Here is a 12,535-nt window from a genome sequence, read left to right as displayed (position 1 = left end):
GGCAGAGGAGGACAGCCGCAAATCAATTGCTATGAGCAGAACTTGTCGTGTATTCAATATAGCCCTCATAGTGCAAGGTGTACACATCCAGGAGAGCGCGCGTGATGGCGTGACGTGTACTTCTCGTGCCGCAGTGTAGCTACAGGGCATTGTCATTTCCTTCGACAGATGGAGTAATGATCTGCCACATGGCGATGCCTGTTTGCAGACATGTTGGCCAAGGAGGAGCTTGCGACTGCTAGGGTGTGCCGATGCTTGTCTATCAGGCCAGCCCGGACTGCAACGGTCCTTCGTCGCTTTTCTAACGCGAGCTTGATAAAGTGTAAGTCGAGCCACTATGAAGCTTTTGCGCCATCCTCTGAGATCACCGACGGAGCAGGTTCGTCGCCGGACTCTAGTGTAGCCGGAGCGGTTGTTGCCGGCGCTTTGTCGTGAGCTGCCTCTTGTTCAGCCAACAAGCGATTCTGCTCCTGAGACTGTTCACTGTCCACCTCCTCTTTCACGGCAGGGTCATCTGACGAAGCAGCAGCCTGTAGGCCCTCCGAGGGTGCGGAAACAGGCGCCGCCAAAGGTACATCCGCGCTAGGCTTCGTCTGAGCCGCGAAGATGTCATCTTGGGCCTCAAGGAACCATCCGCCGCGCTCCCAAGAACCTGGCTTGTAGAGGTTTTTCCTTCGAATCGGTTGATCGACAAGGCCTTCCATGATCTCGGTGAGACGGACAAACGAGATGGGCTTTGGAATCCAACCATCAAATCCAGCATCCATGTAAACTTGTCGATCCTTCTCCTTCAGAGAGGCCGAAACAGCGATAATGGGAACACGTCCATTGAGAGACGCTCTGATCGACAAACTTTGAGACGGGTGGGCTTTCTCATGTGATCGGATCATTTTGGTTGAGGTGAGGCCATCCACAATAGGCATCTATAATTTCATGTTAGCGAACATCTGCCGACGAACATCTGTCGGCCGTAAAACTTGACTTACTTGCATGTCCATGAGAACGAGATCGAAATCGCAGGTGTTGTCGCAGTATGTGCTTGAGCATTCCTCACCGTTCACCGTCAACTTCACTGTATGGTTCAGCTTCTCCAGACGCTTCTGAATGATTCGACTGTTGACAGGATCGTCCTCGGCAACAAGGACACGCAGCCTTTCAGCACTGGTGGTTGTATCACTGACGGTCGAGCCATCCGTCGGCACTATTGGCGATGGCTGTTCCCCAAAACGCGAAAGAGTCGCCGGCATCGAAGACGGCCGCTCACCCGGGGATACCGGGAAATGCTCTTCGGGTACTCGGATCGATCTGATGGGCACGCCCTGGTCTCGTACGCCAGCCTCGCCAGGTTTTATGATCCTCGGCTCGAAATGACTACCCGATGTCGCTATCGCGGTGTCTAGGTTGTTCTGGGGGACAGCGGCACCGCTCGAAGTGTGGCGTTTGACCATCCTCGGCCGAGAAGCGCCAGTCGATGTACTACTTCGGCTGCTAGAACGCTGAGCATTGTTTTCGTGCCACCCCTCCACGCGATGAGGCTCTTGAATCGCTTCGATCAATCGATCAGCTTCACTTCGTCCGCTAGCCTTGGAAGACCAGCTGTTACCACTGAAGCTATGCTTGCTACCGAAGCTATCAACGCTCTTATTCTTGGTCAATTTAAGCTCGTTCTTGTTATTCGTATCGCTGGAGTTTCGCCTCTGACCACTGCCGCGCTCAATGAGAGTGACCATTCCGTCGTTAGGAGGCGTCACAGGCGCCGTTGTGTTCTCCACGTGCGGAGTTTCAGTCCCTGCAAGGCTGTCGTTATTCTCTGGCACATCTGTCTCAGGTATCTCGAACGGGAATTGTATAATGAATCGTGTGCCTTTGCCCTCTTCTGACTTGAGCCGGAGCTGTCCATTCATATTTCGAACGATTCTGGCCACGACCGCCAAGCCAAGACCTAGCGCTTTTCCTTCTTCCCTACTAGGTGAGACCACCGTTGTGGCTGTAGGAGGTGTCAGAGCTTCCTCCGATTCCGTCTCGACCTGCTCCAGTTCTCGGAACAAAGCGTCGAGTCTCTTGGTGCTCATGCCAGACCCAGTATCAGCGACGCTGATTTCAACATCCACGCGCGTTGCCTGACGCGAGACGACGTACATATCGACCGTGACGCCACCTCTAGTCGTGTTCTGAATTGCATTGGCAGTGACGTTGCTGATGGCCTGTCTAATCTTTCGCTGATCACCGATGACCTGTGCCGGAAGCCCAGGGTGATCAATGACTTCGTATGTGATGTTCTTCCGTTTGGCATCGCCCCTGAATGGATCGGTAGCTTCATAGAGTGTGGCACCGAGACCAAAAACCTCATCCTTGACCAAATCGCCACCCTCTTCGGTCTTGGTCAAATCGAGCAGATCGTTGATCACATAAATGAGTGACTTTGATGCCGAATGCGATTTCGCTAAATTTTCCCGAGTCTCATGGTCCAATGTGCCCTCGAGCGCAATTTCAAGGTAATTGATAATTGCGTTCAGGGGCGTGCGAACTTCGTGAGCAGAGTTTGCTAATAATAGCTTCGTCAATTGGCTGTTCTGCAGCGCGGCTTCTTTCTGTCTCCAGACTTCGATGAATTTACCATAGACCAGGCACAATACTGCTGCGGTCTCAATTTCTTCCTCCGTCCATTCGCGGCACTTGCCTACCACTGTTTCACTCCAGGTTTTGAAACTCTTTCGGGGCTCGAGATAGCCTTCTGTGCCTTCCTTCACGAATTTCTCGTAAGGATTACCGGCCCACTTGACTTCCTTCAACTGACCGTGCCTGAAAAAGACGATGAAATCTTGACCAGTCGTCGTCAAAGGCACCAGAAGCAATCCCGCGATTTCTGTAAACCCAGGAGGATAGCGAAGATCTGGGAAGTCCTGTTTGATGTCGGAAGAGGTCATGACACTGGTGATACACCGAACGCGGAGATATTCCAGCATGACAAGTACCTCTTGGGTATTTTCCAGCTGTCCGAGGATTTTGGTCTCATCTCGAATGGAAAGCAAGCCAAAATCAGCATCGAACAACTTTAGGAGATCTTCAGATGAAGCAATGATGTACCCTGAAGGGTTCGCTTGTGTGGGGACAGTGTTGATCAACTTTCTGGCCTGCAATCTTGATGCATAGGAGAGTCGCTCGATGTTCCTGGAGGCCGAGTCGCCTACAAGCCGGCACATCTTCCTGATCGGAAAGGAAACACGCATTCCTCTCGAGCCGTAGGTATGGCAAGCAATCAGACCCCACAACTCGTCGAAGGCGTTGATGGAGATCGACATGGAGGAGCGAACGGCCATGTTGGCAAGGTATTTGATATGAATTGGTGACATCGCACGAAGATAAGAATATGTCAGATCAATGGGCGTTTCCAGATCTTCCATGGTTCTGCAGACTAGACGCGCCGTCTCCTGATCACGGTCATAGAGCATACGGACTTTGTTAATCTTATACAAATCTCGGGCCTGTTTAGGAATGTCAGAAGCGGGAAAATTCAAGCCTTTGTACAAATCTTTCGTCGCTCGTGGATCGACCAATTCGGTCACCACCCGGCCGTTCCATTGCTGATCGAATTGATAGACCATGACACGATGAAACCCGGTCAATTCTTTGACCACGCCAACTAGAATCTTGAGGAAACTGTCGAGATTGGGAGCCGCTGCTAGTTGTTCCTGTACTTGAGACATGATGTTGAAGACTTCCATGGCCGCGGCTTCGCCTCTCCGCTTCCTGGCACTTCGAAGAACGCGTAGAGGTTTGCTGTGGTTGTGAGTACTCTCCGTATACTCCTCCTCTGTCGGTCGACTGTCTAGAGTGTCTTCAGGTGGCTCTGGCGTGTGATCGCCGGGTGGAACCAATGGATTGACGGGATCGTCCTCCAGCTCAAATTCACAGATGATCAAATTTGGGTTGCGCTCGTTCATGTGCATTGCACACCATAGTTTCTGGGTCTTTTTCGATAAAGTACGCACAGAAATCGTGAACACTTCAGGGCCGTTTGTAACGACATCAGCGTCCTCGTCGCGGATGAAATCGACGTGATCGAGCAGATTGTCCGCTTGATCCTCAGTGAGTATGTCGGTAAAGCTTTCCAATTCGAATAGTTGTCGAGGACTGTAGCCAAAAAACGCCTTGCAATTCTCGCTGACCACACGCACCAGAAGCTTGCCCTCCGATTGCTCCTCCAGCGCCACAAGAACCCCGAAACCTTGAACGGCTCCAGGGATATGAATAGGCTCGTCCTCGCATCTCTGTAAAGTGTCTCCGTCTCTGCCAGTGATGATGGCGTGTCCGCCCTCGGAAACGACGTGAGAAAAGCGTGCAGTCACTAATGGCCCTATGTCATCTGTAATGCTCTTGCTGCTTTTGACCGAGCCGATGCGGTTCGACCCAGCTCTGTCATTGGAGAGATTAGTCAACGCGCTCTTGCCACTGCCAACACTATCTCCGTCACTGGTAATGATGTCGTTCAAGTATTGTCGGGGCGCTTGATGCGGCCGGAAATTGAAGGGTGGTTCGGAGGCAAGTGAATTGGACATGTGCCGCGTCTTGGTCTCCTCGTCTCCCACTCCGGGAGAGCTCGGCACTTCCGAGCTTGTTTGTCGTGGGCGAGCGGGTGTGGGCGGATGAGAAGTATCGACATTGTGGCTTAGAGATTTTCGTCGAGCACCGATGTTTTGGAAGAAACTCTCTGCGCGTTCATGGCGAACGGAAGGTGTAGGCACAGGGTCGACCGAGATGACTGATCGTATTGGGAAGACACGGTCGTTCGCCGTAGGACTCAGGCGATCACTGATGCTAGCTCGCGTCAGGAGTGAGCTGTCTGCGGCGTGTGTATTTGTCCTCCCAAATGGTATCCTGCCCACAAGACTTGGTGGGGCTGCTCGTCCTTCAGGTTCGACAGAGGTAGCAGGCGCAATTTCGTCGGCCGTGTGGACAGCGCTGCTTCCTTGCTCGTCAGGCTGCTGTTCTCGGGGGTCCGAATCGGACATCACTGCGACTCTCTTGGCCGCGCAAATCGCGCTCACGAAAGAGCCAACTCTTTCCGGAAATGAAGCGAAATTCTATAGGTATTCCCTGTTTCTATATGCTCATCTGCCTTCTTTGCTCCTGTGCAATATCCCCGCTCTGCTCCGTAGGGCAGTGGAAGCGTCCCAGATCAGCGGTAATGAAGGCCTAAAAGCCTTCTCGCTGCGTCGGACGTCGTCGCTTGCGGTGTGAGGAGCATGAGCCTCCTTCGCTATGAGACGCACGGCGGCGTTGCCATCAAGTGGACGTTGCCATACAGTGTCGGTCGTTGGAGTCGCGCAGGATATTGCTCAAAGGCGGCAGATCCCAGCGTGTTTGGGTGTATGTTGTTCAAACGGTCAGAAGAGATCTCGTCGGCATAGGCCGGTCTCGCCTTGCAAGTGAGAGTGAGTGACTAATGCGTGACCAATACGTCCTTGCGAATGACAATGGGAAGCGATGCCTTTGCGCCACACGTTAAATGTTCGAGGGATGGCGTGGCACCGGCTGTCAGTGACATGCAGTTGGCGGAGATGGTCTAGGTAGCCGCAGCGGGATTGGTGAAAGTCTTTAGGCGAGAAGCTGGTGGGTGAATACTGCGACGATCGTGACAAGGACAATGAAGGGTGGCGACGGCGGCGGCGTTCAAGGAAGAAGTCTATCAGTATGTGATCGATGCACCACCAAGCCAACGATCTCTGCCGTGTGTGCCGTCCGCCGTTCAAGTTCTACTGCCGAACTAATAAAGACCAATCTGCGGCAACTAGCTTGGTGGTAGGAAACCATCAGTCATCGTCGCGCTGCTGCCACACACAATGCACACGGAGAGGAATATGGTACAGTATTTTGCATACCGTGAGGATCTTCATTGGGATGAGAGAACCTTGGGATCAAGTTTCAGTAAAGCTCATGCATATCTACAATATGCATCTACAGTATCCTCAGTATACCTCACCTCCGCCGCCACTTCAACGGTACTGCTCTAGTGTACTGTTGTTGCATATGCATAACATCATTCTGACCTCAATGTGTCCCGTACAAATGCCCATCATTTCCCAGCGTGCCCAAGTTCCAAGCTGGAGATTCATCACTAGGGCTGCGCACGCCATCAAAGAACAGTCCATTTTTCACCTGGACACGTTGGAGTACGACTCGGGGCACCAGGAGGCTGAAGTTATTACATAGTCACCCCTGTCCAACTATCCATCCTACGAACAACAGAGAAAGTACTGTTCTTAGGATGAAGGACTGGACTTCCGAAACAGCCCTCCTTTGATCTGTCTGTGATGACAAGTACAAAGACATGGACACCAGGGTGCAAAGTTCATTTCGGACATGATACACAGGCGCAAAAGCTTCCAAGGTTACCATCCACACATAGCATGTAGGCGCGGCATCGCGAGTGCATATCACACACCGAAAGCGTTGAAGAAGTAATGACTATCATTGCGCCTGTATCATTCCATGGTTGTTCAACCTCCAGGCCGAACCATGACAAGCATGGGACACACACGGAATAGGCAATGATCAGTTCTACTCGAACGGACAGCCCGGCCCGTGTGGGTGGATATGTGTGACGAGAAGACTTGTTCGTTCCCGAAGTCGTTGATATCACGAGCGACAAGATGACATCACTTATTCGTGACCCGGACAAAATCGAGGCATTTCCAAGGTACTGAAATCGCCTATGCCTGCATGTCGCTCAATGTTGCTCAATGTTGCTCGAAAGAAGTTTTGCCCTCAAGTCTACAAATTGTCAAGATCCGTGGACAAGCTACTCTCCATATATAAAGACATCTCGGGTGTAGAACTTCAGTGCCGGCACGCTATCCCGTAAGAGAGACGATGAACGTGTGACATTTCTCGCCTGGCTCTGACTTCAGAAAAGCATGGGTGTGCCAGTCTTGCTGCACATGGAGCATTTCTGGGGTGTTCGGACAGGAATTTATTCGGACAGCACCCAGATCAAGAGTGTCCACAATGTCATTTCGTGGAAGTTGTCGTTCTTCCTGCCGATCCTGCTGGTCTTCGTAGACGTTCTGCCCTATTCTCAACGCAGTGGACTTGCGAAGTCAGACCTCGGTGTTGACATACGCGCCAAATTCACAGATTGGCGATTTGGCGTGCCTGGAGCGCTGCCGATATCTCGCTGATGATCCGCAGGGACAACAAAATTGCACGCACGACCCTTCAGCCATATCTCGTCAATAATAGTCTCCAGGATGCCAGCGTGCTGATACTCCAGATATTTTCTCCAAAGTTTCAGAGCAGTCCGTGCATCCTCGATACTGTCATGGCCCAACTCGGCGTTGTGTTGGATATCTTCTTTGAGCACTGCCCAGGCTAGGAAGCGTAGCGAAAGCTTACGTCGTCCTCGACTGCCGAGCGAGAACAGTTCTTGCGTGTCGATAACTTGAGCCTCTGGGACGTGAATGTTGATAATGCGGAAGTCGCTTGACAGTCCATGTCCAATGAAAGCACAGCCGAGATTCAAGAGTACCCAAAGCTTCTTGTAGACCTCTTTGAGCCGGACGAGTGTGTAAGGACTGCGAGCAATGCTGAGGTCTCCGTCCTTGAGCCCAGAATACTGTGTGAGGTAGTCATCGATATGCTCGTCTATAGCAATATAGTCGTCGATAAATGGTAGCTCCTGGTCGAGTCCATCGCCGCGTAGGACAGAGACTCGAGCAAGTCCGGACCGGGCAGGTCGAGTCATTGTGCGCGAGCCATCAGCACCCACATCGATTTCTTCGCGAAGCAGACGCACGAACTCGGCATCAATGGCGCAATGCGACTCTGGGCCGGGCAGAGGTTCGTTTTCCGACAGCGCACGGCATTGATAATTCGGCGACAAGGCCGGCTGAATGGGACTCCTGTACAAGATTCGACTGTCAATGGCTGACTTCCAGCTGTCATCCATCACATGCGACATGGTCTTGATTTGATAGGTGATGATGGAAGGCAGTTTCCACTGAGGATTAAAGTGAAGGGCTTCTTCTGCTGCGATAGGGTGTACCAAGAAGTCATTGAAGAGATGCCAGCTGCTCTGGCAACTTTTGTCTGGATCAGTAATACTGACGTCGATAGCAGCAACTAGATGAGACTTCTCATTATCACCCAGGTTGACTTCGACTACAATCCCAACGAGTTCGTAGACCGTCATGTTGTGTTGGCGGCGCTGTAGATGATGTTTCAAGTCTTGTCCTTCGTAGCAATAAGAGCGACCGCCTTCGACAATGACCCCAATCTCCTTGGGCAAGAATCCGGGTGTGGCCCATAAAGATTTGTTCTCCGGAGTGTTCGCCGCTACGTTCAGAGTCAGGACTGCAGGCAGACAGTGAATCGCGCGCCGTGACTCAAGGCCTTTGTAACCATTGCACCTCAAACACCATCCGCGATGTGCACTGTTCCTCTTGATAGAATGGCTGAGCACATTCGAGAAGAAAGTCGGCATAGGCCGAGGGGAATGCTTCGGGGGCTTAGGCGGATAAATCAATTCATGCGCGTACCAGACCTTTTCCGATTGGGACTCATAGTTGCAATGTGTACATCGCGTGAGCTCAACTCCTATGGTACCGAATGCCAAGTGATAATTGTCCAGCGTGCTGGACACGTACTTGAAATTTTCCTCTAGCCGAAGGTAGAGAAACCGGTTCAAAGCCTGTATCATCGTACCAAGACTACCAGCACTGTTGAAGTGTTCCTCAAGAATGCGATGCGCTTGTGCATCGCGCTGATGACTCAGCGCTCGAAGAAAATTGGTTGCTTGACAGTTTGGACTCCTGGCCTTCTCTAGCATGTCAACCAGGAATCCGAGCTCACAGAACAAGCAATCGTCAGCTCGACAGTCTCGCGCAGTGTGGTGAAGAGCCAGATTGCGTGCTGTCGGCGTGAATCTTAAAATTTGCAGCAGTGGATTGGCGTACGAGTTGACAATGTGGGTTTCCAGGCCGGCGTATTTCGTCCTATTGTAATAACGAAAATCAAAGTCTTCAACGCCAAACTTGCTATATCTGATCTCCACGATCCTGTACAGAAATTTTACATCAGAGTTCGTGCTGCCATCCAGACTCAAAGTCTTCAGTGCCTTTCCAATGTCTTCACTCGGCCGACGGTCAGCATCGGGACCGCTCTCATCGTCGCGGGGCTTTTCACTGAGAAACTTTGGCGCTGCCATAGGATCGCTTGATTTTGGTAATGTCCGGGTGTTGTCGAATTCATAACGACGCGTTTTGCGAGGATTCACGACGAACTTGCCATGTTGGTCTTTAGAATCAATGCGCGGAGCGGGCAGCCCAACTTCGTGTATCATGTTGTATGACCAAGCCGAGAAGAGTGTTTCGCGGTAGAAGGGCATTCCAATTTTGTTAAGTGGTGCATCAGCAACTGCCCAATCCAAGGGTTTGCTAGGTATTGGGGTATCTGCATAATCCGCAGGCTTGCCATACTCGGTCAATTGCAATTTAGTAGATGAGCCCCAGAGTACAAGTTGCAGACTATTCTCCACAAGTGCGAAGCCTCGGCCTGAAGGCATGAGTTCCAGTCCAGATATTTGTCCGTCGTAGACATTCGCATATCTCATTGTAGGCGAGTCTTGGTTTTGGATGTCGATGGAATGAATCGAGCCACTGTGAGATACCACGATGCAGGTAGAAGAGAGTTTGGGATGCAAGCGCACATATGCAGCCCCGGGGAGGAAGGCAACCAGTGGTCCAGGTTTCTGGTTCTTAAGATCGTATACCCGCACAAGTCTCTCCGGTGCAAGCCCTGTGTATGGCAAGTGAATCCAGCCACAAGTGACCAGATAGTCCCCTCGCGCGTCTAGATCGTTCACACTACCAGAGTATGCCTTCCAACTATGGACAACAGTCAAAGTCTTCGGATTGAGCAGATAGATAGATCCATCGCTAGTGGCGGCTCCGACATGCTGACCGGCAAGTTTCATGAGATTGTATGGTATAGGCACTGTCGATCTGACGACGTCAAGTACAGTACCCTTGTCGACATCGATCCGTAGGAGTACACCTTGACGTGAACCAACCACAATTTCGGAGGAATCACGGCTGGTAAAGGCCATGCAATTGAGATCAGCTATGTCGCTGCCTTGGAGATGCCATTGCGTAACACCCCGGCGATTCGCGAGATGAACGCTTTCGGCGGCGATCGATATCACGCCTTGCTCGCACAACAGTATCTGTCTGACATGAGACGTATTGCTATGCCCGCGATAGGATGTGTATTTCTGTTGTTCTAAGCCATGAAAGGAGGTGATTATACCCTGTATGGAGATGAGATGGAGCAAATGAGCGTATTTTGGATTTACTGACTCTCAAATTTCCCACCCAGAGTAATTCTTGAAAACTATCAAATGCGAACGCGCATATATTAGACGGCGAGGTATTCGAAGCGCTCGGGAATGGTGTCAACCGGGCAGTCTCGCCCCAATCGTGTTCCATTTCGACCGGAACTTCAGCACATGACGTTAGGTGTCTGATTGTCGCTCATAATTCATAATTGACACACATAGATGTCCTTGAGAGTAGTTCATCGGGCAAAAGCCTGAGACAAGTCGTGTGTCATGGAATAGCACATGTTCACGCGATCAAGCAGAGCCACGACATCTGTTGGGTTACAATGAGCAACGACAAGTTCGCTGACGGTCACGGCGGTGCATGAATTCGTGGACATTTCTAAGCCCGGCTCGGTCCGCAATCGTGGGACCTCGACTGATCTTGAGCCGCCTTCCGATCGGAATGCACGAGTACGATACATCCACGACGCACTCTGCCGCGCTCCCTGTCACATTCTCTCTACATGTTCCGATAATGTTGTCAAATGGTGATTTCGTGCAAGCGCAGAGTGGTCCCAAGATCCTTCGAAAATCGCTCGCTTCTATCGAAATCCATCAACGCATTCAGTCTGATTGCGGGATACGCCCGCCTATTGTTGAGCTGGAACTTCTCCAATGATGGGTGACAGAAGTTTCGGCATGACTGCAAGAGATTCAGCAAAATGAACAGTTTGATTAGTTGGCGTCGAATCACTTACGCTCGGCAGCATCGCCAACGAAGAACCAATCGCGCTTGCTCCAGCCAGCCGCTGGTGTATCGTCCGCATCTATGCTGTGGGTTAGACAGGCCCTGTCGTAAGTTAGGTATCACTTACCCATGTTGATAATGCACACTCTAGCGCCCTTAGCTCTTGCCTGTGCATTAATCAGCCGCGCTGCAAGATTACCTAGGTATGCGCTTTGTGACTTTCAAGATTGGGTTCATTACCTCGTCAATGTAACCTGCTGCTGGCCAGACTCGAGCTGATGTTCCAATGACCATTACGATGTCGATGGGTTCCCCACTTTCAACATATGCATCGGCGGCGTTAAGGACATCCTCCGGCAAGCTCTCGCCGAACCATACTACTCCAGGTCTGAGCAGATACGTGCGACATTTGGGACAAGCAGGGAGATCTTCCAAGGCCACAGACGGTAGGTGAACGTCTTCTCGACTGATGTCGAGTTCTACGAGCTGCTCATTGTCGTGGGTCTGTCCTGCATGCGCTTTGCGAGATTCGATGCTAGTCGGATCTTGTCCGCCACGAGGGATGGCAAGAGAGGGCACAATCTTGAGAAATGAGTTGACATCTTCATGTTTGCATCCATTTCAGTTGACGACTCACTGGATCGACGTAGTCCACCCCTCTGTATCCACAAGCAATATGGGTACACGCAACATCGAATAAGCTACCGTGAAGCAGAAGTAGCGAGGCCTCCGGATGTCCTGCGCGTGGACTCAATCCGTCGACGTTCTGCGTCAGGGCAAGGAATCCGGGCACCCGTCGAGCGAGCTCTGCAAGCGCGTAATGGGCAGGGTTGGGCTCAACATTGAGAGCCACATGGCGCCGGTAGGAATAGAATTGCCAAACTAGGCCCGGATCTCGGCGGAACGCTCCTGGAGTAGCAAGCTCTTGCGAGACGTGAGTTCGCCATAAGCTAGATTAATCGATCAATAACTACTCCCAACAGCTAAAGTACTTCTGTCGCAGCTTACCCTCCAGCCCCACGAAAGGTTGGCAGGCCAGATGAGGCTGATAACCCTGCTCCGCACACGGCAAGAATACGACGTGATTTCGAGAGGCATCCATGGAACGATGGCAGTTGACTCTCAACTGAACGCAGACCCGGGCGGTGCGACGGCATATTGGAGAGCAATTCGCAATTGCGTGGTCGAAAGCCGGTTTCGAAGGGAGATGCGAAACATGACAGTCGTGCCTGAGTAAAGGTGCATACCTAGGTAGTCTCGTAGCGTAAGGCACATGCCTTTATAACGAACAAAACTTACGGCTCATGGTGTCCAGGCTGCTTTTTAGGCACACCTCTGCATTCCAAGGTTCATGGTGATACAATTTGGGGGACGAACCGGTCAATAACGGTGGGGGCTGCAGAGTGACGTGACGTGATGATGTACATGTGCGTCTGAACCTACTGGAGTTCTGCACGAAGCAAGCTGGG

At 51.6% G+C, this 12,535-nt stretch overlaps 3 protein-coding genes across 3 annotated transcripts; all 3 read right to left on the bottom strand.

Moving 5' to 3' along the window:
* Positions 1-335: 335 nt before the first annotated feature.
* On the bottom strand, positions 336-5,012 carry K489DRAFT_369936 (uncharacterized protein; the record flags this gene model as incomplete). The annotated part of the gene is made up of 2 exons (XM_033603090.1): positions 336-923; positions 987-5,012. The coding sequence occupies 2 exons, from the start codon at positions 5,010-5,012 to the stop codon at positions 336-338; spliced, it is 4,614 nt and encodes a 1,537-aa protein (XP_033460642.1).
* Positions 5,013-7,078: 2,066 nt separating this feature from the next.
* K489DRAFT_318332 (uncharacterized protein) lies at positions 7,079-10,484 on the bottom strand (the record flags this gene model as incomplete). Its single annotated transcript, XM_033601308.1, has 2 exons — positions 7,079-10,306; positions 10,356-10,484. 2 exons carry the CDS (start codon positions 10,482-10,484, stop codon positions 7,079-7,081), a joined length of 3,357 nt encoding a protein of 1,118 aa, XP_033460641.1.
* A 76-nt stretch (positions 10,485-10,560) lies between these two features.
* On the bottom strand, positions 10,561-12,498 carry K489DRAFT_379599 (NAD-dependent deacetylase sirtuin-5). Its single transcript, XM_033604692.1, has 6 exons — positions 12,075-12,498; positions 11,704-12,016; positions 11,307-11,648; positions 11,194-11,233; positions 11,077-11,145; positions 10,561-11,021 (listed from the first exon to the last, which is right to left on the bottom strand). Exons 1-6 carry the CDS (start codon positions 12,221-12,223, stop codon positions 10,969-10,971), a joined length of 966 nt encoding a protein of 321 aa, XP_033460640.1. The 5' UTR covers positions 12,224-12,498; the 3' UTR covers positions 10,561-10,968.
* Between the last annotated feature and the right edge of the window lie 37 nt (positions 12,499-12,535).

This window comes from Dissoconium aciculare, assembly GCF_010015565.1.
Source record: "Dissoconium aciculare CBS 342.82 unplaced genomic scaffold K489scaffold_5, whole genome shotgun sequence".
In the NCBI taxonomy this organism is placed as follows: domain Eukaryota; kingdom Fungi; phylum Ascomycota; class Dothideomycetes; order Mycosphaerellales; family Dissoconiaceae; genus Dissoconium; species Dissoconium aciculare.
Note: the sequence above shows the minus strand (reverse complement) of the source record. Positions and strands in the feature narration are given on the sequence as shown.